Raw genomic sequence first — 26,209 nt, forward strand, 5'->3', positions numbered from 1 at the left:
GCTATCTGTAGTTTACACAAAAGAAAATATAAGAGCTTTGTCAATGCAATAAATTATGTCCTCTTTTTTCCAGAAAAACCAAGCCCACCACCAAAGCTTGGAGTAACTGATGTCACCAAGGAGAGTGTGTCATTGGCATGGGCTAAACCTGAACATGATGGAGGCAGCAGAATTACTGGATACCTGGTTGAGGCACTGGAGAAGGGTCAGGAGAAGTGGGTTAAATGTGGTGTCACCAAGTTTATCCACTTTACTGTGTCTGGCCTAAGGGAGAAAGCTGAATACTACTTCAGGGTCAGAGCTGAGAACCTTGCTGGATTTAGTGATGCTAAGGAAATGTTCACCCCTGTTATGATCAAAGACCAGCTAGGTAAGTTACAAAATATATACATATTCAAATTCACTACTGTGACCCAGAAGAAAATATTTTCGAGTCTTAACTTGTTTTCCATACTTGTACTTATTTTGATACAGTCTAGTCAAAAATCAAAAGACATTGTAAAACCTGTGATCTTCATGTTTCCCTAGAATCTCCCGAAGTTAACATGAAGGACATTCCCCACAACACTGTGTATGTTAGAGCTGGCTCAACTCTGAAGTGTGAAATTCCTCTGACGGGCAGACCCCTGCCCAAAGTCACTCTTTCCAAGGATAATGTAGTACTTAAGTCAACAATGAGGTTCAATTCTGAAGTCACTCCTGACAGCATCAAAATCATCTTGCGTGAAAGCGTTGCTGGAGACTCGGGACGCTATGATATAACTGCCTCCAACTCCAGTGGGACCACCAAGTCCTTTGTCAATATTGTGGTTCTGGATCGCCCAAGTGTTCCACTTGGACCCGTAGAACTGTTTGATGTCACAGAAGACAGCGCAAGCCTCAGGTGGCTCCCACCTGCATATGATGGTGGCAGCCCCATCACTAACTATATCATCCAGAAGAGAGAAACAACTACAGCAAACTGGATTGACGTCTCATCTGCTGTGGCTCGTTGCACCATAAAGGTTATGAAACTTACCAATGGCCTGGAGTATCAGTTCAGAATCAGGGCTGAGAACAAATATGGAATCAGTGAACATATTGACTCTCCAGCAGTCACAGTCAGCCTTCCATACAGTAAGGGTTCTATTTGGCTTTCATTTACAAATGTAACATTTAATACTCAAGTTTAATAATGAACATGCACAAACCTTGTAACTTTGATTTTTATCTACCAGCTGTTCCAGATGCTCCATCAACTCCAGAAGTTACTGCTGTAACTAGGGAGAGCATCGCATTAGCCTGGAAGGAGCCCAAGTCAGATGGAGGCAGCCATGTCTTTGGCTACCATCTCCAGATGAAAGATAGGAACAGCATCATGTGGCAGCTAGTTAACAAAACTGTGATCCGTGCTACACACTATAAGGTCACTACCGTTAATGCAGGACTTATTTATGAGTTTAAGGTGGCAGCGGAGAATGCTGCTGGCCTCAGTGATTTCAGTAAGGCTTCAGATGCTGTGTTGGCTATAGATGCCTGTGGTGAGTACCAAGTGAAACATTTTTAAAGATAAACATAATCAAATTATGGTGAAAATGTCTGTTAATTAATCTTCCCTGGTCATTTCTGCAGAGCCACCCATCAACCTAAGAATCAGTGACATCACCAAAACCTCTATCAGCCTTGCCTGGGAGAAACCCAACTATGATGGTGGATCCCCTATTACTGGTTACATTATTGAGAAGAGAGAAGGTGTTAGTCCTAAGTGGTCCAAAGCTAACCTCACCAATATCACAGACACACATTTCACTGTGGCTGGACTTACCCAGAATGAAACGTATGAATTCAGGGTCATGGCCAAGAATGCAGTTGGTTCAGTCAGCAACCCATCTATGACAGCTGGACCAGCCACCTGTGTGGACACCTATGGTAGGAATTATTTTTGATCCTGGATTTACTTATAGTTGTTTCAGTTAAATACAATATAATCCATTGGTCAATTTTACTGTATTTTTGTGTTTTTACCCCTAGTAAGTTTATGATTATCTGTACAAATTGCTACTGTGCTCTTGTTATGCATGATTCCTAGCTACGTCAGAAATTCAACAAAAACATCTTTGCTTCTGTCAGGTGCCCCAGAAATTGAAATTCCCCAGGAGTACCTTAATGAGGTCAAATACAGCGCAGGCTCCGATGTGGAACTTAAATTCAATATCACAGCCAAACCTACCCCCACGATTGAGTGGTTGAAGGATGGACGAGAGCTCAAACCTACTGCTCAGCTCACTTTCAAACACACATTTGAGTCCACCAGCATATTCCTGAGGGACACTACTCGTCTGAACTCGGGGACGTATGAGGTCAAAGTGAAGAACTCCCTGGGATCTTCATGTGCCATTGTCAGGCTGCTCATTCAAGGTATTCAGATGATAATGTTATTACAACATATTTGCATTGAAAGACATAATGAATACCTAATTTTTTTGTATATATTTGTTCCTTTATCAGACAAGCCAGGACCTCCTGCTGGTGAAATTCAGTTTAAGAAAGTGATGGCCGACAACATCACCATCATGTGGTCTCCACCTGCCGATGAGGGCGGTGCCATGGTAACTCATTACATCGTAGAGAAGAGAGAGACCAGCAGAGTTATGTGGTCTATTGTGTCTGAGAAACTCGTAGACTGCATCGTGAATGTGCCCAGACTCATCCAGGGTAATGAGTACATCTTCAGAGTCCGTGGAGTCAACAAATATGGCATTGGAGACCCCCTGGAGTCTGAGCCCATTATTGCAAAGAACCCGTTCGGTAACAAAACACAGGACATTTTTACTCATTTAACACAGTATAATAGACTAAACAGACTTATGTGAGCTGTATTTTTTCATTTTATTCAGTTCCTCCCAGTGAACCATCCAAGCCTAAGGTTACTATGATCACCAAGTCTACAATGACTGTGATCTGGGAAAGACCTGCACTGGATGGAGGCAGTGATATTGACGGTTATTACCTCGAGAAAAGAGAGAAGAAGAGTCTTCAGTGGTTCAAGGTTGGTTCATAGATTAATATTTACTAATTTCATGCTTATAAGAAGCCAAACTATTAATTGCAGTGGATATCTTTATGATTATCCATAACAGTATCCTGTTTTTTTCAGGTGGTGAAGGGAACAATCAGAGACACCAGACAGAAAGTCAGCAACTTAGCTGAAAACAATGAGTACCAATTCAGAGTTTGTGCTATAAACAAGGCTGGAGCAGGAAACTACTCTGATGCCTCTGATCTTTACAAGGCCTATGACCCCATTGGTATGCCAGAAGATTTCATGTTGTTTCTGAATGTTAACCTTTATAACCTAAGGTGGGTTTATATGCAGCTACTAAAAATATTCACCTTATTTGGCCTCCCTAGATCTGCCTGGTGAACCCTCAAAGCTCCGTGTGGTCGACTCCACAAAGACCTCCATCACTCTTGGCTGGGAGAAGCCTGTCTATGATGGTGGCAGTGAAATCACACACTACTTACTGGAACAGATGAATGCAGGAGAGAAAGAATGGGTTATCACCAACCCACAGGTTAAGGGTTGCGAGTATGTGGTGTCCCACTTGAAACCTGCCACTTACTACTTTTTCAGAGTATCTGCTGTGAACAGCAAGGGAAAAGGAGAGGACATCAAGATGTACCAGCCAGTGCAAGCCAAAGATATATTAGGTTTGGATTTTATTTATAATTGAGAAAAAAATATTGAAAATGAAATGAAATGTGGACATTTTTTTCCCCTGGTGGTTTAGAACTTATTTTATTTATTAGTGCTATTATTTTTTTCTGTTTAACAGAGGAGGCTGATTTGGACTTAGATGTTCCTATGACAACTCAATACACAGCTAAAGCCGGCCGCGATGTGGAAGTGTTTATCCCATTGAAGGGACGACCAGCTCCCAATGTCACCTGGCGACGTAGCGATCGCAACATGGCTGGTGATAACCGCTACACCATCAACAGCACTGAGAGATCCACCACACTCCGTATTCCAAAGGTCACTCGTGATGACTGTGGAAAGTACGTGCTGGAGATAGAGAATGGTGTAGGTGAACCCAAGATAATCACCGTTTCCCTCAGGGTTCTAGATAGTCCATCATCCTGCCAGAAGCTAATAATCAAGAACGTAACAAGAGGAAAGCTGACCCTAAGCTGGGAGGCTCCTCTTGTTGATGGTGGCTCGCCTGTCACAAATTACATTGTTGAGAAGAAAGCCTCAACCATGAAGGCCTACCAGGTGATCAGTGCAGAATGCCCCAACACATCTTACAAGGTGACAGGCCTGGAAGAGGATGTTGCTTACTTCTTCCGTGTGTCAGCTGAAAATGAGTTTGGCGTGGGTGACTTCTGTGAGTCCACTGAAGCTGTCAGAGCAACAGAGACTCCTGGAGCTGTTAAAAACCTGGCAATGTTGGACTCTACAAAGACCTCTGTTACACTGCAGTGGACCCGACCTGACCATGATGGAGGCAGCCACATCACAGAGTACATAGTTGAAAAGAGAAGCCAGGATGAAGTCAACTGGAGTTTAGGTGCAACATGCAAACGTTGCACATGTGAGGTGACCGGACTCAGGGAGAATGCCATCATGGATTTCAGAGTGTTTGCCAAGAACGAGAAAGGAAGAAGTGATTTCTCTCAGATTGGTCCAATCCCTGTGATAGATTTTATTATTCTTCCAGAAGCCAGTCTCAGTGATTATCCAAATGGAGAGCTGGCTGTTCGTATTGGGCAAAACATCCACATTGAGCTACCATTTAAGGGAAAACCAAGACCTGCAATCAGCTGGCTGAAGGATAACCTTCCACTAAAGGAGAGCGAGAAGATTCGCTTTAGGACCACTGACAACAAGACTGCAGTCACAGTTAGAGGAGCCAAGAAGGAGAATGCTGGCCAGTACACTTTAGTTCTGGACAACAGAGTGGTCAAAAACTACTTTGACATCAATGTGATCACTCTTGGACCACCCACAGCTCCTGTTGGTCCTATTCGCTTTGATGAGATAAAGGCTCAGAGTATCATCATTTCCTGGGATGAGCCAAAGGAGGATGGTGGTGGTGAGATTACATGCTACAGTGTGGAGAAACGTGAAACCTCCCAGGCCAACTGGAAAATGGTCTGCTCAAGTGTTGTAAGGACCAGCTTCAAGATTCCTAACCTAGTCAAAGGAGCTCAATACCAATTCAGAGTCCGTGCTGAGAACAAGTATGGAGTCAGCGAACCACTCAGCTCCTCAGATGTTATTGCTCAGCACCAGTATAAACCTCCAGGTCCACCAGGAAAGCCAGTTGCCTTCAACGTCACCAGTGATGGTATGACCATTAAGTGGGATGCCCCAGGCTTTGATGGAGGTTCTCCTATCTTGGGTTATCATGTTGAGAAGAAGGACAGGAACAGCCTCTTGTGGCAGAAGGTGAATTCCACAATCATTTCCAACAAAGAGTACAGGATCATTGGTCTCATGGAAGGTCTGGAGTACTCTTTCAGAGTTTATGCTGAAAACAATGCTGGACTAAGCCCTGTCAGCGAGCAGAGCAAACATGCTCTTGCCATATCCCCAGTTGGTAAGTTTAATGTAATTGCATTTAAAAACTGTGAATGTGACAATTTAACTGGAAAAATGTTTTTTTAAAGGATTAACAATATCCATTAAATTAAACCCAAATATTACACATTAACGGGTTTGTTCTCACTTTCCACAGACCCACCTGGCACTCCTGTCTGCATTGATACAACCAGGGATTCAGTCACCCTGCAATGGGAAGTTCCAAAGAGAGACGGTGGAAGCAAAATTGTGGCTTACAATGTAGAACGGCGCCAAGGCAGAGGAAAATGGCTACGATGCAACTTTATTGATATAAGTGATACTCAGTTCACTGTGACTGGTCTGTCCCCTGGAGACAGATTTGAGTTCAGAGTGATTGCAAGAAATGCTGTCGGTACAGTCAGCCCACCATCTAACTCTTCTGGATATATCATGACCAAGGATGAGAGCAGTATGTGTTTTTCTTAAATTAATCAAGTAATTTACCAATTTATCCCATATAAACTGATGTTAATTTTGGTTTTTAATGTTTTTTTGTCATCAGTTACTCCTGAAATCGAGTGGTCTCCTGACCAGGTGGTCACTCTGAAGGCTGGAGAAAATGTTAAGCTCAATTGCACCATCACTGGGCGCCCAGTTCCTCAGGTTTTGTGGTACAAAGACGGCAAAGAAATTGACAAGCGAACAATGATTGACATTGAGATTACCACAGGCATTGGCACCAGCAGCCTGTTTATCCGTGATGCAGACAGGAACCACCGTGGAATTTATACTGTGGAAGCCAAAAATAGCTCTGGGAGTAGGAAAGCAGATGTTAATGTCAGAGTGCAAGGTTGGTAAACCAATACATTTATGTTTCACTATCAGGTCTCTAAAAGTGGCCAATGAGTTAATTAAAAATGAATTAGATACTTTTTCACACTAAGACCTCTGAACCCCTGTGTCTACACAGATACTCCTGGACCTGTTGAGGGTCCCATCCGCTTTACCGGCATCACTGCTGAAAAGTGCACTGTATGGTGGAACCCACCAGAAAATGATGGCTGTGCTGCAATCACCCACTATGTAGTGGAAAAACGGGAAACATCCAGAATTTCCTGGGCGTTGGTTACATCCAAATGTGAAGCTTGCTCATATAATGTCACCAACCTCATCAAGGGAAATGAGTACCAGTTCAGAATCTCTGCTGTCAACAAATTTGGGGTCGGCAAGCCACTGGATTCTGATGCCGTTATTGCACGCATGCAATACAGTAAGTAAACCTTTAAATGATTATTCCTACGTCAGGAAGTAAAACCCCAAATTTCCCACCTGATCCAAAGAAGCATTTTTTTCAACTTAGAGTTTTGCTGTGCTTTCCCCTTAGCTGTGCCAGATGCTCCTGGTACGCCAGATGCAACTCACATAACTGGAGATAGTATCACTATGTGCTGGACCAGGCCCAGATCAGATGGAGGTAATGAGATCAAGCATTACATTCTGGAAAGAAGAGAGAAGAAGAGCCTTCGCTGGGTAAGGGTGTCTTCCAAGAGGCCCATAACAGAGCTAAGGCACCGTGTCACCCGCCTGACCGAGGGCAATGAGTACGAGTTCCGCGTCATGGCTGAAAATGGAGCTGGAATCGGACCAGCCAGCAGCACCTCCAGGCTCTTCAAATGCAGAGAGCCAACCAGTGCTCCTAGTGCTCCAAGTGTAATCAAGGTAGGACTGTTTGAGAACCGTATCCACATCCAAACCTTCTACTTGTAATGGTATACATGTTCAGTTTTAATGCTGATCTTTAACAGGAATTACAAAGCTATTCTGTGAAGGATCATAAAGCAGTTTGAATGAATTAATTTTAAACTGATGTGTAAAACAAAGGTTACCTGAGCAAAAATGAGCAAAGGGATAAATAAACTTTCTTTCTTTAACAGGTGATTGACTCCACTAAGTCCACTGTCACTCTGGAATGGACAAAACCAGTATTTGATGGTGGCTTGGAAATTATTGGCTATAACATTGACATGTGTAAGGCCAGTCTGGAGGAGTGGCACAGAGTCAATAGTCAGATTTGTATCCACAATAGATACACTGCAAAGGGCCTGATAGCTGGAGAGCTTTACAAGTTCAGAGTCAGTGCAGTGAATGGATCAGGAGAGGGTGAAGCCTCAGTTATGCCACACCCTGTTCAGGCTCTGGATAGACTTACATCTCCAGAATTTGACATCGATGCAAACTTCAAACAAACTCACACTGTGAAGAACGGAGGAATAGTCACTCTCAGCGTTGCTTTCAGAGGAAAGCCCGCTCCCCTGGCCACCTGGTCTAGAGTAGATGGTGAACTTCCTGTCATGGCGGATGTCAACACCACAGACAGCTCCTCCACTTTGACTATAGAAGGTTGCACAAGGTATGAGGCAGGGAAATACACCCTCTCCCTGGAAAATAACAGTGGACGAAAGTCTATCACATTCACAATCAAAGTCTTAGATACTCCAGGACCTCCAGGAGCAATCTCCTTCAAAGATGTTACACGTGGTGCTTTGACAATGATGTGGGATGCTCCATCCAATGATGGTGGATCCCGCATCCATCACTACATAGTAGATAAACGTGAGGCAAGCCGCCTTGCTTGGCAGGAGGTCAGCAGCAAGAGCTCACGCCAAATGATAAGGATAACTGGTCTAGACATTGGTGTACCATACTTGTTCAGAGTGACTGCTGTTAACCAGTATGGTCAAGGTGAACCGAAGGAAATGACTGAACCTGTTGTTGCCACAGAAGAGCTGGCACCACCCAAAAGATTAGATGTTGTCGATACCACTAGTTCCACAGCCTCCCTAGTGTGGCTTAAACCTGACCATGATGGAGGCAGCCGCATCCGAGGGTACATTGTTGAATTCAGAGCCAAGGGTAGTGACCGGTGGATTGTTTATGGAGAGACTAAATTGCCGAAGATGCTGGTAGAAGGTCTGATTGAAAACTCTGAGTATGACTTTAGGGTCAAGGCCAAAAATGATGCTGGAGTCAGTGAGCCTCAAGGTACTTTCAGCTCTGTGGTCATTAAGGAGCCTCTCATTGAGCCAACTGCTGATCTCAGCAGTATCACTAACCAGCTCATTACTGTTAAGCTTTCCAATACTATCACAATTGATATCCCAATAAGCGGCAGACCTGCGCCCAAGGTCACATGGAAACTGGAGGAAATGAAGCTGAAGGAGACTGACAGAGTCTTGATCAGGACCACAAAGGAGAGAACCACACTGATAGTGAGAGACAGCAAGAGAAGTGACAGCGGCAAGTATTACCTGATCCTGGAGAATGCTGCCGGTGTGATGACTTTCACAGTGACTGTGGTCGTCGTCGGCAGACCTAGCCCACCAACTGGCCCAGTCAAGATTTCTGGAATCTCATCAGAGTCTTGCACACTGTCATGGTCAGAGCCAGCTGATGATGGCGGCACCGAAATAACCAACTACATTGTTGAGAAACGCGAGTCTGGCCATGCTTCATGGCAGGTAGTAAACTCCAGTGTGCAGAGAACGACAATCAAAGTGACTCATCTCACCAAATACATGGAATACACATTCAGAGTGTGTGCCGAGAACAAGTTTGGAGTCAGCAAGTCCATTGAGTCTGCAGCTGTTGTGATCGAGCATCCATTCAGTAGGTTCTGCTTCAGTAAGACAATATCACACATCCTGGCACTTTTTGGCTCTTAATAATCTCCACCTGTTTACATTTGCAGTTCCTCCAAGTCCTCCAACTCGCCCTGATGTGGTATTTGTGTCAGCAAATGTCATTGGCATTAAGTGGGATGTGCCATATTCTGATGGTGGCAGCCAGGTGACAGGATACTGGATTGAGAAGAAAGAGAGGAACACAATCTTGTGGGTGAGGGAGAACAAACTGCCCTGCCTTGAGTGTCATTACAAGGTGTCCAACCTGATCGAGGGTCTGGAGTATCAGTTCAGAGTGTACGCCATGAACCTCGCTGGACTGAGCAAGGCCAGTGAAGCCTCCAGACCAGTGGTGGCGCTCAACCCTGTTGGTAAGGAACCACTGGTAGTTCCAATATGTAATTGAATAAAATCCTGCTGCAGTATTTGATAAAGTCTTAACTTGCTTGTTGTAGATCCGCCTGGTAAACCTGAGATTACCGACATCAGCCGCTCCTCTGTTTCGCTGTGCTGGACTATACCGATCAACGATGGTGGCAATAAGATTGTCGGCTACATTGTGGAGAAGAAGGTCTACAGCACAGATGAGTGGGACGACAACCGCTGGCTCAAGTGCAACTACACCACGATCACAGAGAACTACTTCACAGTCACAAACCTGGGAGAGGGAGAAACCTTTGAGTATCGTGTTATCGCCAAGAATGCAGCCGGGGTCCACAGCATGCCTTCTGAGACCACTGGTCCAATCACATGCAAGGATGAGTACTGTACGTTCACATGTTTCTCCTTATTTTTCTTTATATTTAAATTTCTAGATGTTTTTTTTATAAAGTTCTGTTTACCATAACATTTACTGTATTTTAGCAGCTTTAAAACAATTTGTCACAGCAGTGAAGTTCTTGTGATATTTCTCATCAAACTGAAGCTGCTCTTGAGAATCACTATTTATAATGGTTGAAAATTAAATGCAAGTTGTTATTATTATGAGTCTCAGGTGGAGCTGAGTGTTTTACATATTTCTCTATTTTTGAGACTCATTTTGAAGTATAAAACGAAGCAATTCTTTGGTTGTTGCCCAATAATGTTAGCTGAATGAGTCAGCTAATAAAAGTGTTGTTAGGTTGGTCAACATTATTTGATTACATAAACATTAAAGAAGCCTTCACCTCTTTTAAATCGTCTGAATGCAGCATGTTGAGGACTTTAAAGAAAAAAGACACTGATCAGAAGATGAGATTTGTAAGAACTGTGAGAATACAGCAACTTGCTAACAGCTGCTAACAATGCTAGTTAGTCATCAAAACAAACTGCTTTTCTGCAATTTCCACTGTCTTAGAGGACAATGCCATAGCAATACTGCTTGATAAAACATGAGTAACAGTTTATAATTTGCAAAACTCTTGCTTTATGTGCGAAAGCAAGACAATCGTGAAATGATTTTCCTGGAAGTTTTTTCTAAATTGTTGTATTTTTAGGTGGATTTATTGTTACAACCCAATTTCTTAACACACAACAATTTAACTGAAATCCATTTTGCAGTCAAATTTTTATCACAGCTTAAAATTTTATGTTTTACTTACTGCAGCTCCTCCTAGAGCAGAACTTGACAGCAAATTGACACGGGAGGTCATCACTATTATGGCTGGCTCCGACCTTGTCCTGGACGGTGCTGTGGGAGGCAAACCAGAACCCACAGTGTACTGGTCCAAGGGTGACAAGATTTTGGAGTTGGGAGAGAAATACTCTCTGACATACACGTCAACAAGAGCCATGGCCGTCATCAAAAACTGCGACAGATACGATACGGGTAGATACATCCTCACCGTCAAGAACCCCAATGGCATTAAGACCGCTTCGGTCAACGTGAAGGTTCTGGGTGAGTAGCCATGTTTCAACATTTAGGCTTGGGTCAGAACATGAACATGTCACAAAAATGTCCAACTCTTGATTTGTTTTCCTCGCAGACACTCCTGGACAACCTGCTGACAAGATCGTGATCAGCAGAGTCACTGAGGAGAAGTGTACGGTTTCCTGGAAGATCCCTCTGGAGGACGGCGGAGACATCGTCACCCACTACATTGTGGAGCGACGTGAAACCAGCCGGCTCAACTGGGTCATCATGGAGGCAGAGTGCAAGTCGCTGTCATGTGTCAGCTCCAGGTTGATCAAGAACAACGAATACGTCTTCAGAGTCAGAGGAGTCAACAAGTTTGGACCCGGAGTTCCTCTGGAGTCCGAGCCGATCATCGCCAGAAACGCCTACAGTATGAAACCGCTTCTCTTTGTCAAATATTTCACATTCAGACTATTTCTCAACCTAGGTTTCAGAGGTTATAATAGTTTTTAGTTTTTCATTATAGTTTAATTTTATTTTGTTGTGACTTTTGGTCAAATTTTGTTTAATTAATGCGTTTGCTATCTTATTTATTATTATTATTATTATTATTATTATTATTATTATTATTATTATTATTATTATGCAATATTATTTATTTTTAGTTTAGTTTTTATAAGCCATAGTAGTAGTTTTAGTTTTTTCATACTTAAAACCCATACTTAATTTTTAGGTGCAGAATTTAAATTGGGTAATGAATACTCAACAGAATATACTATTTTCAAAATATGTATTGAATTATTGTTGAACAACCGCCTGACTCTTGCGTTTTTTCCCAACTTTTGTGTCACAATTTCGTGAACTAATGCAAGAACTGCCAGAAGAAGCATGAAGTGCCGTAATTTCCTCATAGCTGTGGAAAAAATCTATTTCACATCAGTCCGAAAGGCTAATAAATGGATTTATAAACATGGAAATGAAGGATATTATATCTATAATTTCAGTATGTTTTGTTTTTATATGTGTGTAAATAGTTCCAGTTAGTTATAGTTTTCTCCTGAATGAAAACAGTTTCAGTTTCAGTTAACTTTAATAACTTTGGTTAGGTTGGTTGGTGTTGTCTGTGGTATGTTTTACTCCTGGGAAACAGAATTATTCTCTAACCTGACACCTGTTTCCCAGCTGTCCCATCCCCGCCGGGCGCCCCAGAGGCCACAGCGGTGGGTAAGGAGCACATCATCATCGAGTGGCTGAAGCCTGAGAGCGACGGAGGCAGTGAGATCAAGAACTACATAGTGGAAAAACGAGAGAAAAGCAGCACAAGGTTAAAACATGTTCTGTCTACAAATATCAGCTTTAACTGTCTCAGAAAAAAACATTGAACAATTTATCTGCTCTGTTGAATCAGATGGACTCGGGTGAACAGAACTTACACAATTTATGACATCCGTCTGAAAATCACTGGCCTGATAGAGGGAGGCGAGTACCAGTTCAGAGTCACAGCTGTCAACAACGCTGGAGAGAGCCAGCCGAGCGACGCCTCAGAATACATTGTCTGTAAAGATCCCACATGTGAGTCTTTTTACTTCTTTACTACAGAGTTTCCAGATATTAAAACATGAAAGTATGTTAATAATCTATTTATATTCATCCCCTTCAGACACCCCGGCTGCTCCATCAACACCTCGCATAGTGGACACAACCAAGCACAGCATTAGCTTGACCTGGACCAGGCCCATGTACGACGGCGGCTCCGATGTCACAGGCTACGTCATAGAGATCTTAGAGGAAGACTCGGAGCAGTGGTACCGCGCCACTGCTAAGCCCATAAAGACCAATGAGTACGTGGCCGGTGGCCTGGCAGCCAATAAGAAGTACAGGTTCAGGGTGGCGGCCATCAACGGCAACGGCACCGGGGAGTTCAGTGAACCGAGTGGAGAGATCGAACCACTGGAGAAAGTTGGTGAGTTCATTAGTAATAGTCTCATACCATACTGTCACGATATTGTGACATTTTTAACAAAGTTTTTAAAAAGTTTCATAATGCAGGTTTAAAGTGATCTTAGCAATTCTTCAGCTCTTTTCAGATTCTTAAATTGTTTTTCTTTGGACATCCCTGCAATATAAACTCATTACTTGTCCGATTGTTATTCTCGCTTAAAAAATAGATAAGAAGTTGGACTAAAACAGTACATTAAGCTGCTGGAAAAATATTAAAAAATAGTTTATTTAAAAATATATCTTGGGTCAGAGATTTGAAACTGAAATTTCAAGGAAATTATGGAACTTAGTTCTTTTCTGAGTAGAGATATTAGTTCATCTCTTGAGTCAAGATATTTTTTCTAAGAAAAATGTCTTCAGAAAGATTGAAAAATGGTTTTCTTTTAAATAACACCTTCATAACAAGGAAAAATAATTAAAGAAATTACAAATTATTTATTACTTTTGAAGATGTCAAAATTTTTGAATAAGGGCAAAATTACAACATAAAATATTGAGCAGTCATCAAAAATATATGCAAGTAAGTAGGATTTTTTTCATGATCTCCTATTGTTTCCATCTTCAGAAATGCCTGACCTGGAACTGGCCGAAGACTTGAAGAAGACGGTTTGTCTGCGTGCTGGCGGTACCCTCCGCCTGTTCGTGTCCATCACCGGCCGACCGGCACCAGTTGTTGCCTGGAGAAAGACCGGTGTGGAGCTGCAGAGCCGAGGCTTCATTGAGACCACCGACAGTCACACCTTTCTCCTGGTGGAGAAAGTTAATCGCTATGATTCTGGAAAATATGTTGTGGAAGCCGAGAATCCATCAGGAAAGAAGACGTGCATTATCCTGGTCAAGGTCTACGGTAAGTTCTGTCCAGTTAGTTTTTACTCAAGTAATTCTTCAAGACATAAATCTTCATTTTCTTGATGTGTCTCTTTTCTTCAGACACCCCTGGTCCTCCTGGTTCAGTCAGGGTGAAAGACTACACCAAGGAGTCGGTTGTGATCACCTGGGACGTCCCAAGCCTGGACGGTGGCGCTCATGTCAGCAACTACATCGTAGAGAAGAGAGAAGCCAACATGAAGTCATACAAAACTGTGACCACTGAGTGCAGGAAGACTCTGTACAGGATCACAGGATTGGAGGAAGGCGTGCACTACTTCTTCAGAGTCCTACCTGAGAACATCTATGGTGTCGGCGAGCCTTGTGAGACAGCTGAGCCTGTGTTGGTGTGTGAAGTACCATCAGTGCCCACGGACCTCAGCGTTGTGGATGTCACCAAGTCCACTGTGACCCTCCATTGGGAAAGACCACTGCATGATGGCGGCAGCAGGCTGACAGGTTACATCATAGAGGCTTGCAAGGTGGGGTCAGACAGGTGGAGTGCCGTGGCGACAGTTAAGGCCTCTCAGTCCCAGCACACAATCCAGTCGCTTACAGAGAACGACCAGTACCTGTTCAGGATCCGTGCCACCAACAGCAGGGGAGTCAGTGAGCCCATGGACATTATGACACCAGTCATAATCCAGGAGATCAAGGGTGAGTCGTCACAGCGTCAACAACCTGGAACAAATCTGTTGACCTCAGAGGCCACTAGGGGCTTCAGAAAGTGTTAGAAAAATATGAGAAAAAAATTTAAAAACTAAATAACATTTTAATCATAAATTTTCATTTTATTACTAATCTAACTTTTTTTCACTCATTATTATAAAATAACCTGGGTTTGTGACAAGCAAAAGACCAAAGTAACTGTCCAGCAACCAGAGGACACTTCTGCAAAAACCTAAACTCTGGAGATTAAATACAGATTGATGGAATTAATAAAAAAAACTTACATATTTCCTTAAAACATATGTTACATATTTTCTTATTAAAAGAGGGGATTATGGTGGAAATGTTTTATCTGGTAATATATTCAGCATCACATTAATAAAGTCATAATATATTAGCTGATAAAGTGCTCCACCACCAAACTCATTCCCAACTAAAATCAGTAGGTATGAAGTAGGCTATGTGCTGAATGAATGTAAAAATTGAGCAAATGGGAGTGAAAAGCAAATAAATAAAATTAAATGTTCCTTTATATATTTTGTGGGATTGACCAGGCCAGAAACTAATGCTGTTTGGGAAGCCTTGACCTACAACACATTATACTTCCTTTCAGAAAGCCAGAATTTAACCAATTAAATATTTTATTTTTCAGTGATGCCAAAGATTGACTTGACCAGCATCCCTCAGAAGATCGTTCATGTGCACCGGGGCAAACCTATTGACCTGAACATCCCGATTAAAGCCAAACCAGTGCCGGTTTGCTCCTGGTACTTCGGTGGTGCCAAGCTGAAGGACAGCTTGGACCGCATCAAGATCGACAGCAACGGGAAATACACACACCTTGTCATCCGTGACACCACCATCGATGACACTGGAGATTACACTTTGGAGGTGAAGAATGCTATCGGCATGGCAACGGAGGTTATCAAGGTCATCATCCTGGGTAAGAACACTTCATACAAATAAATATCTGATTGATGTCAGCATTGAAGTAACATTTCTGAACATAAATTGTCTGTATTGTCATTTCTGCGCAGACAAACCTGGTATCCCAGTCGGTCCCATAAAAATCGAGGAGGTTGATGGTGTCTCGGTAACAGTTAGCTGGGAGCCTCCAGAGAAAGACGGTGGTGCCAATGTCAGTGGCTACGTGGTGGAGCAGCGTGAAGCCCACCACCCAGGCTGGTCCACCATCTCTGAATCTGTGACCAGACCTTGTTTCAAGTTCACCAGGCTTAATGAAGGAACTGAGTATGTGTTCCGTGTTGCTGCCATGAATCGCTTTGGTTTTGGTGGCTTCCTGCAGTCTGAAGTGGTGGAGTGCAAGAGCGCCAAGAGTGAGTTCTCAGAGTCATCTTCATATTCCCTGTTCTTGTGATCTTACCAGTTTGATAATTTTAGACATGCAGATCTACAATCATGCTTGGCCAGATGAATTTCTTTGATTATTTGGTCAGAAAGATACTTTTTGTCCCACAGTTCAGTAAAATTTCCACCTTTTCTCCCCGTGCAGCCATCCCTGGACCCCCAAGCAGGCCAGAGGTGATTGATGTCACCCATGAAGGTATGACCGTGACCTGGCAACCACCTGTGGACAACGGTGGCTCCACCATTGCTGGCTACATAATAGAACGTAAAGAGGCCCGATCTGACAGATGGTTGAGAATCAATAAGAATCCAGTCACTATGACCAGATATCGTTCTTCCGGGCTGATTGAGGGCCTGGAATATGAGTTCAGAATCACTGCCATCAACTCCAGAGGCACTGGCAAACCCAGTGAAAGTTCTGCCGTAGCTGTTGCCATGGATCCCATTGGTAAGTGATGCAAAGCTTAGTTCATTTAGTTTTACAAGAAAGGAGGTCAGTTTATTTAGTAAATCTTTCTGTGTTGCTAAATAGAACCTCCAGGTCCTCCAGTTAAACCCAGAGTCACAGACAGCACACGGACATCGGTCTCTCTGGCCTGGCTGCCGCCTGAGGAAGAGGGTGGTTCTGTTGTTACTGGATATCTCATTGAGATGCAAAAGGTGGACCAGGTTGAATGGACTCTGTGCAACACTACACCCACCAAGATGTGCGAGTACACCCTAACACACATGCCCCAGGGTGCAGAGTACAGGTTCAGAGTCATTGCCTGCAATGCAGGTGGTGCCGGAGAGCCTGCAGAGATTTCTGGAGTGGTTAAAGTCCAAGAAATGCTTGGTAAGACAAGAATTTTACACAGTACATGCATTTATATGTTGAATGAACAATTTAATAAGCAAAGCTGCTTTTTGTGTCTTTCCCAGATTATCCTGACTTTGAGCTTGATCGTGTATACGAGGAAGAATATGTGGTGCGGCAAGGTGGAGTCGTCCATTTGTCTGTTCCCATCAAAGGCAAACCAATACCCACAGCTAAGTGGACAAAGGATGGTCGTGACATCTCACATCGTGCCATGATTGCCACCCATGATGACATCACTGAGCTGGTCATCAAAGAGGCACACAAAGACGACACCGGTACCTATGATTTGGTGCTGGAGAACAAATGTGGTAGGAAAGCTGTGTACATCAAGGTGAGATACAACACCTCAAGGAAATGTCAGGAAGAAAAAGAGACTAACTAAAAAAAGTAATAATGTTTATGCTTTTCGCCATCAGGTGAAGGTGATTGGTCGACCTGATGCCCCAGAAGGTCCTCTAGAATTTGATGACATCCAGGCTAGATCAGTTCGCGTCAGCTGGAGACCGCCTTCAGATGATGGTGGCTCTGACATCCTGGGCTACATAGTAGAAAGGCGGGAAGTACCAAAGGCCGCCTGGTACACAGTGGATGCCCGGGTAACTGAGACCTCCCTGGTGGTCAAGGGCTTGAAGGAGAATGTAGAGTACCACTTCAGGGTGTTTGCTGAGAACCAGTTTGGTGTTAGCAGATCCCTTAAGTCAGATGGAGCTGTTCTGCCAAAGACACCTCTTTGTGAGTGCTATTTCTGAAATTGTCTTCAACTTTCAAATCTAAGCTGCTCTGTTGTGATTCAAAATACATGTTTTACTGACAATACCTATAACTGCAGGTCCACCCGAACCTCCCAGTAATCCACCAGAGATCATGGACGTCACCAAGACCACGGTGTCTCTGTCTTGGGCCCGGCCCCGGGATGATGGTGGCTCTCGTGTCACAGGATACTACGTGGAAAGAAGGGAGGTTTCCACAGAGAAGTGGGTTCGTCACAACAAGACCCACATCACTACCACCATGTTCAATGTCACCGGACTTATACCCAACGCAGAGTACATGTTCAGAGTGGTGGCTCAAAATGACATTGGGCAGAGTGAACCCGGTCCTGCTTCAGAATCGGTGGTCTGCAAAGATCCATTTGGTGTGTTGTATTATTTAATACTTATATTCCCATTAATGAAGTGATGAAACCTTGCTAGAATTTTTAGCAAGGTTTCATTTGATATTTTTTCTATTATTGTTAATGTCTTGCTGTCTCTTCCTGTAGACAAGCCCACCCAACCAGGAGATATTGACATCATCTCTATTACCAAGGACAGCATCACCATTCATTGGCTCAGGCCAGAACATGATGGCGGAAAGGAGATCCTGGGTTATTGGATTGAGTTCAGGGAGGCTGGAGAAAGCGCTTGGAAGAAATGCAACAAGGAGCGCTCCAAGGATCGGCAGTTCACCATGGGGGGCTTGATGGAGGCCACAGAGTATGAATTCAGAATCTTTGCTGAAAATGAGGCTGGACTCAGCCGACCTCGTCGCACACCCATGGGCATCAAGACCAAACTGAGCGGTGAGCTAGTTATACTACACCTAATGAAATGTTAATTTAACATTTAAGGTTGGAGTAAATATGAATCATATTTTTTCTGCAGTTGGTGAAGCTCCAGCTTTGAAGGAAGAGGTCCAAGATGTAACCACCAAGCTTGGCGAGTCTGGCACTCTAACTTGTGGAATCATTGGCAGACCTTTGCCTGAGATCAAGTGGTATCGCTACGGCAGAGAACTGATCCAGAGCCGCAAGTACAAGATGAGCTCAGATGGTCGTAACCACTCCCTCACAATTCTGACAGAGGAGCAAGAAGACGAAGGCGTGTACACCTGCAGGGCAATCAACGAGGCTGGAGAGATAGAGACCAGTGGCAAACTACGCTTGCAGGCAGCTCCCCAATTCCATCCTGGTTTCCCTCTGAAAGAAAAGTACTATGCTGGGGCTGGTACCAGCCTCCGGCTCCACGTCGTCTACATTGGTCGTCCAATCCCCCAGATCATGTGGTTCTACGGCAAAAAACCTCTAAATTCATCTGAGAACGTGATCATTGAAAACACAGAAAGCTATACCCACCTTGTTGTGAGGAATGCCCAACGAAAAACCAACGCTGGTCGCTACAAGGTTCAGCTCAGCAATGTGTTTGGAACTGTTGACACCTCTCTGCGTGTTGAAATCCAAGGTATTGGCTTACATCACTGAAAGTCTTTTTTAAAACAACTTCAAATAAAAATTCAAATGAACAAAGAATATTTGCATGCTTTATTACCTGACAGTTTTTTTTTTTTTACATTAACACCATGAGCCGTTCCTGATGTTGCTTTACTATTTTTTCCCCAGACAAACCTTGCATCCCTGAGGGTCCTGTTGTTGTTGAATCCCTGCTCAGGAACTCAGTTGTGATCAGCTGGAAGGTTCCTAAAGATGATGGAGGGTCTGTAATCACCAACTACATTGTAGAGAAATGTGAAGCCAAAGAGGGAGAACAGTGGCACCTGGTGTCTTCCTCTGTCTCTGGCACCACCTGCCGTGTTCCCAACCTGACTGAGGGCTCTGGATACTACTTCAGAGTCTCAGCACAGAACCAGTATGGCGTCAGTGAGCCTCTGGAGATTCCATCAGTGGTCATCATCAAGGCTCCATATGGTAACCCCCGTAAATTTAATTTTCTGCCTCGAGTTCTAGTTAGCACAAAGACAGAATAACAGCCCTGTGTTGTTTTTCTCACAGATAAACCTGGAATCCCACAGCAGCCATTCATTATCAGTTCTACCAAAGACTCTTGTGTCGTTTGCTGGAAGCCTCCAACTAGCGATGGAGGAGCGAAAATCACCAGCTACTTCCTTGAGAAACGCGAGAAGAAGCAGAACAAATGGATGTCTGTAACAACAAAGACATTTACGGAGACCAGCTATGAAGTCACTGGCTTGATTGAGGGCTTTGAGTACGAGTTCCGTGTGAAATGCCAAAACATTGGCGGTGAGAGCGACTGGTCTGAGATCTCTCTGCCGGTCATTCCCAAGTCTGAGCAGGCTCCTCGTGCTCCTGCATTCAGAGAGGAGATCAGAGACATGACTGTCAAATACCACAGCAACGCCACCTTTGTCACCAAGGTATTTAGAAACTAGAAGAACTTTTTTATGTGATAACCTATATTTGATTTTTCTTCAGCAGGTTAATTTACTCTGATTATCTTTTCCTATAACAAGGTTGTGGGCCATCCAAAGCCTGTTGTCAAATGGTATCGCAGTGGTAAGGAGATCCTGGCAGATGGAACAAAAATAAAAGTCCTTGAGTTCAAGGGTGGCTACTATCAGCTGGTCATCACTGCAGCTGATGAGAATGATGCCTCAGTGTACCAAGTCAGAGCAACTAACCCGTCAGGATCTATCTCTACAATAGCCAACCTGGATGTGGAAGGTATTTATGCCAAACATCTCCATTAGGTTATATTCTAAATTATCTTATTTTTTTTTTTACATTCTAGTGAAATGTAATTTTCTGATTCTTTCATTTCAGTGCCTGCAAAAATACACCTGCCTAAAGAGCTCCAGGGAATGGGAGCTGTACAAGCTGTGCGCGGTGATCACGTCACAATCAAGATCCCCATCTCAGGAAAGCCTGAGCCAGCGGTCACTTGGCAGAAGGGTCAGGAGGTCCTCTCAAGCTCTGCTTATCATCAAGTTATCACCACAAGATCCTTCACCTCCCTGGTGTTCCTGAAGGGAGTACAGAGGAAGGATACTGGCTATTATGCAATTACTGCAAAGAACAGATTCGGATCAGACAAGCAAACTATTGAGGTGAATGTGGCTGACATCCCTGATGCTCCAAAGGGACTTGTGGTCAGCGACATTGCACGGGACTCTATTACACTGACCTGGGAGCCCCCTGCCAGTGATGGTGGCAGTGAGATTATTAACTACATTGTAGAGAAATGCCCAACCACTGCTGATAGGTGGATTCGTGCTGGTCATACAACAGACTGCAGTATCACCATTATCAACATATTTGGAAAGACCAAATATCAGTTCCGTGTTATTGCAGAGAACCAGTTTGGTGTCAGCCTTCCATCTGCTCCAACTGAGCCCATTACCACCAAGGAAGACAAATCTGTGATCAGGAACTATGACGAGGAAGTGGATGAAGACAGAGAGATCACCAAGGAGGAAGCTGTGTTCTACAAGGTGAAGGAGCTGTCTTCCAAATACATCATCTCAGAGGAGCTTGCTCGCTCCCAGTTTGGAGTGGTCCACCGCTGTGTGGAGATTGCCACTAAGAAGACTTTCATGGCCAAGTTCATCAAAGTGAAAGGAACTGATCGCGAGTTAGTCCTCAGGGAAATAGAGGCTCTTAATGTTGGAAGACATAAGAATATCATCTACCTCCATGAATACTTTGAAAGCATGGAGGAGATTATCCTGATCTTTGAATTCATCTCTGGAGTTGATATCTTTGAGCGGCTTGGTACCAGCAACTTTGAGCTCACAGAACAGGAGATTGTCCGCTACCTGAGACAGGTTTGCTCTGCTGTCAAGTTCTTACACAGCCAAAACTTTGGCCACTTTGATATCCGCCCAGATAACATTGTTTACACCACAAGGAGAAGTCTCAATATAAAAATTATTGAAATGGGACAGTCTCGACTGTTGGTTCCTGGAGAAAACATCAGAATGCTGTTTTCAGCTCCAGAGTATTATGCCCCAGAGGTTCACCGCCATGATCTGGTCACAACAGCCACCGATATGTGGTCTATTGGTGTTTTGGCATATGTTCTACTCAGCGGCCTTAATCCATTTGCCGCAGAGTCTATGACAAAGATGATTGAGAACATCTCAAACTGTGAGTACGTCTTTGACAGGGAAGCATTCAAGGACATCAGCTTAGAGGCAATGGACTTTATAGATAGACTCCTAGTCAAGGACAGGAAGCTCCGTATGACTGCTCATGAAGCTCTAGAACATCCATGGCTCAAGATGAAGATTGAGCATGTCAGCAACAAGATCATCAGGACACTGAGACACAGAAGATACTATCAGTCACTAGTAAAGAAGACTGATACCATAGTTTCAGCAGCTCGTGTGGCGTTTGGAGGTGCCTTCAGAAACCAGCGAGGTCTGGAAGTTGGTAAAGTTAAGATTGGAACTGAGTACCATGGCTTGCGTGCCGGGCCTGTCATGCATGCCTCAGCTGAGGAAGGTGGCCATGTTAGATTTACCTGTAGTATTGTGAACTTTGACAAGAGTACTCAGGTAACATGGTACTTAGGTAACCGTCAGTTACATCCAAGCCCCAAGTATGAGATTTCCTACAGCAACGGCTTTGCCAGTATTTACGTGAAGGACATTGAAGAGTCTGATGATGGTGTCTACAGATGCAAGGTGGTGAGTGATGATGGAGAGGACAGTGCCTATGGAGAACTCTTTGTAGAAACTGTGAGGAGCATCAGAGAGCACTACATGAGCCGCACCATCAGGAAGCTGAGGAGGAGGGTTGACAAAACTAAACTTCTCCAGAGACCACCTGAGTTCACTTTGCCACTTTACAACCGCACAGCATATATTGGTGAGGATGTGCGCTTTGGTGTCACTATCACTGTGCACCCAGAGCCTCATGTAATCTGGCTTAAAAATGGAGAACAAATCAAAGAGGATGACAGGAAGTACACCTTCACAAGTGATAAGGGCCTGTATCAACTCATGATTCACAACCTTGATATTGGTGATGATGCTGAATACACAGTCATGGCCCACAACAGGTTTGGAGAAGACAGCTGCAAGGCTCGTCTCACTGTGATACCTCATCCTGTGCTTGAGGATACAATGAGGCCCATGTTCAAACGTCTCCTGGCTAATGTTGAGTGCACAGAGGGAGACAGTGTCCGCTTTGAACTCAGGGTGTCAGGAGTTCCCACTCCTTCTCTTAAATGGGAAAAAGACGGCCTTCCTCTACAGTTTGGTCCCAAAGTTGTTGTCATAGAACAGGACATTGATTATCATGTCCTTCACATCAGGGAGACTCTGCTTGAGGATGATGGAGTGTACAAAGTCACAGCAACCAACTCTGCTGGCTCTGCAAGCTGCCAGGCCACTCTGAAAGTGGACCGTCTCACTTACACTAGAAGAGAGTACAAGAGCGAAGAGGAGAAACTCAGACATGTACAAAAACAAATAGAGAAAACCAACAAAATGGCTCAGCACATTGCAGCTACTGAGGAACTCGTACCTCTAAACCCAACAGCACAGGAGGCCCTCAAACTTGCTGCAGAGGTCTACAAACCCGCAGTAAGCACCAAGAACATTGAAGGCGAATTTGACATCACAGAGGACAAGACAGAGACCAAGAAGCTAGAGGAAGAGAGAAGGATTTTCATGCCCTATGAAATTCCTGAGCCTGTGGTTCATGATCCTAAAGCTCTGGATGAAGACAAAGCCATTAAGCAGTTTGTACCTCTGTCTGACATGAAGTGGTATCGCAAGATACGAGATCAGTATGAGGTATCAGAGAGAACAGAAAGGATTGTGCAAAAGAGGCAGAGACGTATTCGTCTGTCCAGGTGGGAGCAGTTCTACGTGATGCCTCTCCCCAGAATCACTGACCAATACAGACCAAGATGGCGCATTCCCAAATTGACAATGGATGATTTGGAGACTGTTAGACCTGCCCGACGTTCACCATCTCCTGAGTCTGAAGTCTCCTTTAGATCCAGAAGGAGGTCTCTGGGAGATCTGAGTGATGAAGAGCTGATGATGCCTGTGGATGACTACCTAACAAGGAAGAGAGCTGAGGAGGAGACAATGATGCTGGAAGATGAACTTGAGCTCGGCTTTTCTGCCTCTCCTCCTGGTAGCCCCATCCAAGTTCAACGACGTGTCGTTGAACATGAGGAAAGGAGGCAGGAAGTCAGACATGAAGCCGCTGAGGTTGAGACAAAAAAGAAACGTACTGTTTCTCAGTACACGAGAAGGAGAAGGTCACTGTCTCCTACCTACATTGAGCTGATGCGACCAGTCTCAGAGCTAATCCGACCACCACATGCTAGACCTGTGGAAACAGAGGGAGAGATTGTGGGGAGGAGATCTCCTACTCCAGAGCGGACCCGTCCTCGTTCTCCCAGTCCTATTAGGTCAGTGGAGAGGTCTTCCCGCTCCTCCTCTAGGTTTGAGCGGTCGGCACGCTTTGACATCATGTCCCGTTATGAAGCCAGGAAAGCTGCTCTGAAGTCTGAGAGGAAATACCAGGTTGTGAGTCAAGCACCTTTCAGCCTTGATCACGCTCCTCGTGTAACTGTCAGGATGCGCTCTCATCGCATCCCAACTGGTCAGGACACAAAATTCACCCTGAACATCCAAGCAAAACCAGAGGCTGAAGTTGCATGGTTCCACAATGGAGCAGAAATCTCTGAACATGGTGAGAAATACATCTTCACAAACATGAGTGGCGTTCTGACCATCACTATCCTGGACTGCCAAGAAGAAGACAGTGGCACATACCGCTGTGTGTGCTCCAATTCAAAGGGTGAGGCGTCTGACTACGCCACGCTGGAGGTGTCAGGGGGCGGATACACTACATTCTCCTCCCGCCGCAAGGATGAGGACGCTCCTAAAGCATTTGTTCCTGAAGTCACACGCATTGATCACTATCACACCACGCACTTTAAGTCTGGCTATACCTCGCAAACCTACCTGGAGGTGGAAGAGAGCAAGTCAAAGCTAACAGAAACACGTGAGGTTGTCACACGGGAAAGAATTGGTGCCTCGGCCGAGAGATTCTCTTCTGGAGAGCGATTCTCCTCTGCTGAGAGGTATGACTCATCTATCAAGTATGCCTCCACTGAATATCTTTCCTCTAGTTCCTCATATTCTTCAGAGAAGTTTTCTTTAACTGGAAAGCATGCAACATCTGAAGATAAACTGAAAACATCCTCGACTGCTTCTGCTCCTGAGCAACTTACGTTGCCCAAGGAAAAACCTTCTCTTCCTGCCAAAATCCTCACCAAGCCACAGTCTGTGACTGTTGCAGAGGGAGAGACAGCCCGGTTCTCTTGTGACATTGATGGGGAGCCTGCACCAACTGTGACATGGATACACGAGAGCAAGACAATTGTATCATCTCTTCGTATCCATGTCACCACAACTCAGTACAAGTCCAGCCTAGAGATATCATCTGTGACCACATCTGATGAGGGCAGTTACACTGTGGTCGTTGAGAACTCAGCAGGTAGACAGGAGGCTCATTTTACTCTGACAATCCGCAGACCACCTCCTAAGGAGGAAATCAAAGCTGTCAAAACCACTGAGCCACCTGTGAAGTCACCAGCACCCAGTGTTAAGTCACCTGAGCCCTCAGCGGCATCCCCTGCTCCTTCCTCAGCACCTAGTATAAAGTCACCAGAACCAAGTGTAAAGTCACCAGCTGTAGCATCTCCTGCCCCTGAAGTTAAGTCACCCACACCAAGTGTAAAGTCTCCTGAACCAGAGGAAGTAAAATCTGCTAAGAGCATCAAATCTCCGGAGCCATCAGCTCCCTCTCCAGCACGCAGCTTAAAATCACCAACTCCTGGTGTAAAATCTCCTGAACCGGAGGGAATCAAGTCACCACGTGGGCTAAAATCTCCCGAACCCAGACTAAAGTCACCAGCACCAGCCAAAACTCCTGGAGGTGTGAAGTCACCAGAACCTGAAGAGGCAAAATCTCCCCGTGGTGTTAAATCACCAGAGCCTGCAGGTATCAAAACACCAAGAGGTCTCAAGTCACCAGAACCCGCAGGAATCAAAACACCAAGAGGCATCAAGTCTCCAGAACCTCCAGGTATCAAATCTCCAAGGGGATTGAAGTCACCTGAGCCTGAGGGAATCAAATCACCTCCGAGGGTAAAATCACCTCCTCCAATTATGTCCCCCAAGAGGGTTGTGTCTCCTCCCACTGTGAAATCCCCAACCCCAAAACCTCCCAAAGTCCTCAGCCAGCTAACAGCTGAGGCCTGCGAGGGTTCAGTCAAGATGTCCTGCGTCTGTGAAAGCAGCGTCAGGGAGGTGGTGTGGTACGTTAGCGGCAGGAGGCTTTCACAGAGCAGTCGCTTTGAGATGCACTACTCTGAAGGATCCTGCAGTCTTCTGATTCATGAGCTGGCAGAGAGTGACCAGGGAGAGTACACCTGTGAGATGACCTCAGATGGAGGAGTGTCCAAATCCTCCTTCTCCTTCACTGGTCAAGTGTTTCAGTCCATATACAAGAAAGTCACAGCTTACCGAGAGCAGCAAGTGGCGCTTAAAGGTGAGATCTTCCTCCAGCAAAAGATTTTTTTGTTCAGAATGTTAATTTAGAGATGATTGATGAGGTTTCTGTA

At 44.5% G+C, this 26,209-nt stretch overlaps 1 protein-coding gene across 1 annotated transcript in view; it reads left to right on the plus strand.

The window, feature by feature from the left end:
* ttn.2 (titin, tandem duplicate 2) overlaps window positions 1-26,209 on the plus strand; it is a 209,617-nt gene that overhangs the window by 180,545 nt on the left and 2,863 nt on the right. The window contains exons 219-255 of the mRNA XM_016662277.1: window positions 74-370; window positions 529-1,116; window positions 1,218-1,520; window positions 1,612-1,908; window positions 2,110-2,397; window positions 2,488-2,787; window positions 2,877-3,028; window positions 3,137-3,287; window positions 3,391-3,690; window positions 3,816-5,582; window positions 5,721-6,014; window positions 6,108-6,395; window positions 6,516-6,815; window positions 6,930-7,264; window positions 7,480-9,211; window positions 9,294-9,596; window positions 9,681-9,992; window positions 10,811-11,101; window positions 11,190-11,489; window positions 12,242-12,383; window positions 12,468-12,631; window positions 12,720-13,022; window positions 13,626-13,907; window positions 13,991-14,584; window positions 15,249-15,539; window positions 15,634-15,933; window positions 16,110-16,412; window positions 16,497-16,799; window positions 16,886-17,154; window positions 17,240-17,555; window positions 17,653-17,958; window positions 18,085-18,384; window positions 18,467-19,042; window positions 19,201-19,506; window positions 19,591-19,973; window positions 20,070-20,280; window positions 20,380-26,136. Coding sequence (XP_016517763.1) covers window positions 74-370; window positions 529-1,116; window positions 1,218-1,520; window positions 1,612-1,908; window positions 2,110-2,397; window positions 2,488-2,787; window positions 2,877-3,028; window positions 3,137-3,287; window positions 3,391-3,690; window positions 3,816-5,582; window positions 5,721-6,014; window positions 6,108-6,395; window positions 6,516-6,815; window positions 6,930-7,264; window positions 7,480-9,211; window positions 9,294-9,596; window positions 9,681-9,992; window positions 10,811-11,101; window positions 11,190-11,489; window positions 12,242-12,383; window positions 12,468-12,631; window positions 12,720-13,022; window positions 13,626-13,907; window positions 13,991-14,584; window positions 15,249-15,539; window positions 15,634-15,933; window positions 16,110-16,412; window positions 16,497-16,799; window positions 16,886-17,154; window positions 17,240-17,555; window positions 17,653-17,958; window positions 18,085-18,384; window positions 18,467-19,042; window positions 19,201-19,506; window positions 19,591-19,973; window positions 20,070-20,280; window positions 20,380-26,136 — 19,704 coding nt within the window. The remainder of the gene's footprint in view (window positions 1-73; window positions 371-528; window positions 1,117-1,217; window positions 1,521-1,611; window positions 1,909-2,109; window positions 2,398-2,487; window positions 2,788-2,876; window positions 3,029-3,136; window positions 3,288-3,390; window positions 3,691-3,815; window positions 5,583-5,720; window positions 6,015-6,107; window positions 6,396-6,515; window positions 6,816-6,929; window positions 7,265-7,479; window positions 9,212-9,293; window positions 9,597-9,680; window positions 9,993-10,810; window positions 11,102-11,189; window positions 11,490-12,241; window positions 12,384-12,467; window positions 12,632-12,719; window positions 13,023-13,625; window positions 13,908-13,990; window positions 14,585-15,248; window positions 15,540-15,633; window positions 15,934-16,109; window positions 16,413-16,496; window positions 16,800-16,885; window positions 17,155-17,239; window positions 17,556-17,652; window positions 17,959-18,084; window positions 18,385-18,466; window positions 19,043-19,200; window positions 19,507-19,590; window positions 19,974-20,069; window positions 20,281-20,379; window positions 26,137-26,209) is intronic.

Source organism: Poecilia formosa, unplaced genomic scaffold (genome assembly GCF_000485575.1).
Source record: "Poecilia formosa unplaced genomic scaffold, Poecilia_formosa-5.1.2 Scaffold367, whole genome shotgun sequence".
Taxonomy (NCBI): Eukaryota; Metazoa; Chordata; class Actinopteri; order Cyprinodontiformes; family Poeciliidae; genus Poecilia; species Poecilia formosa.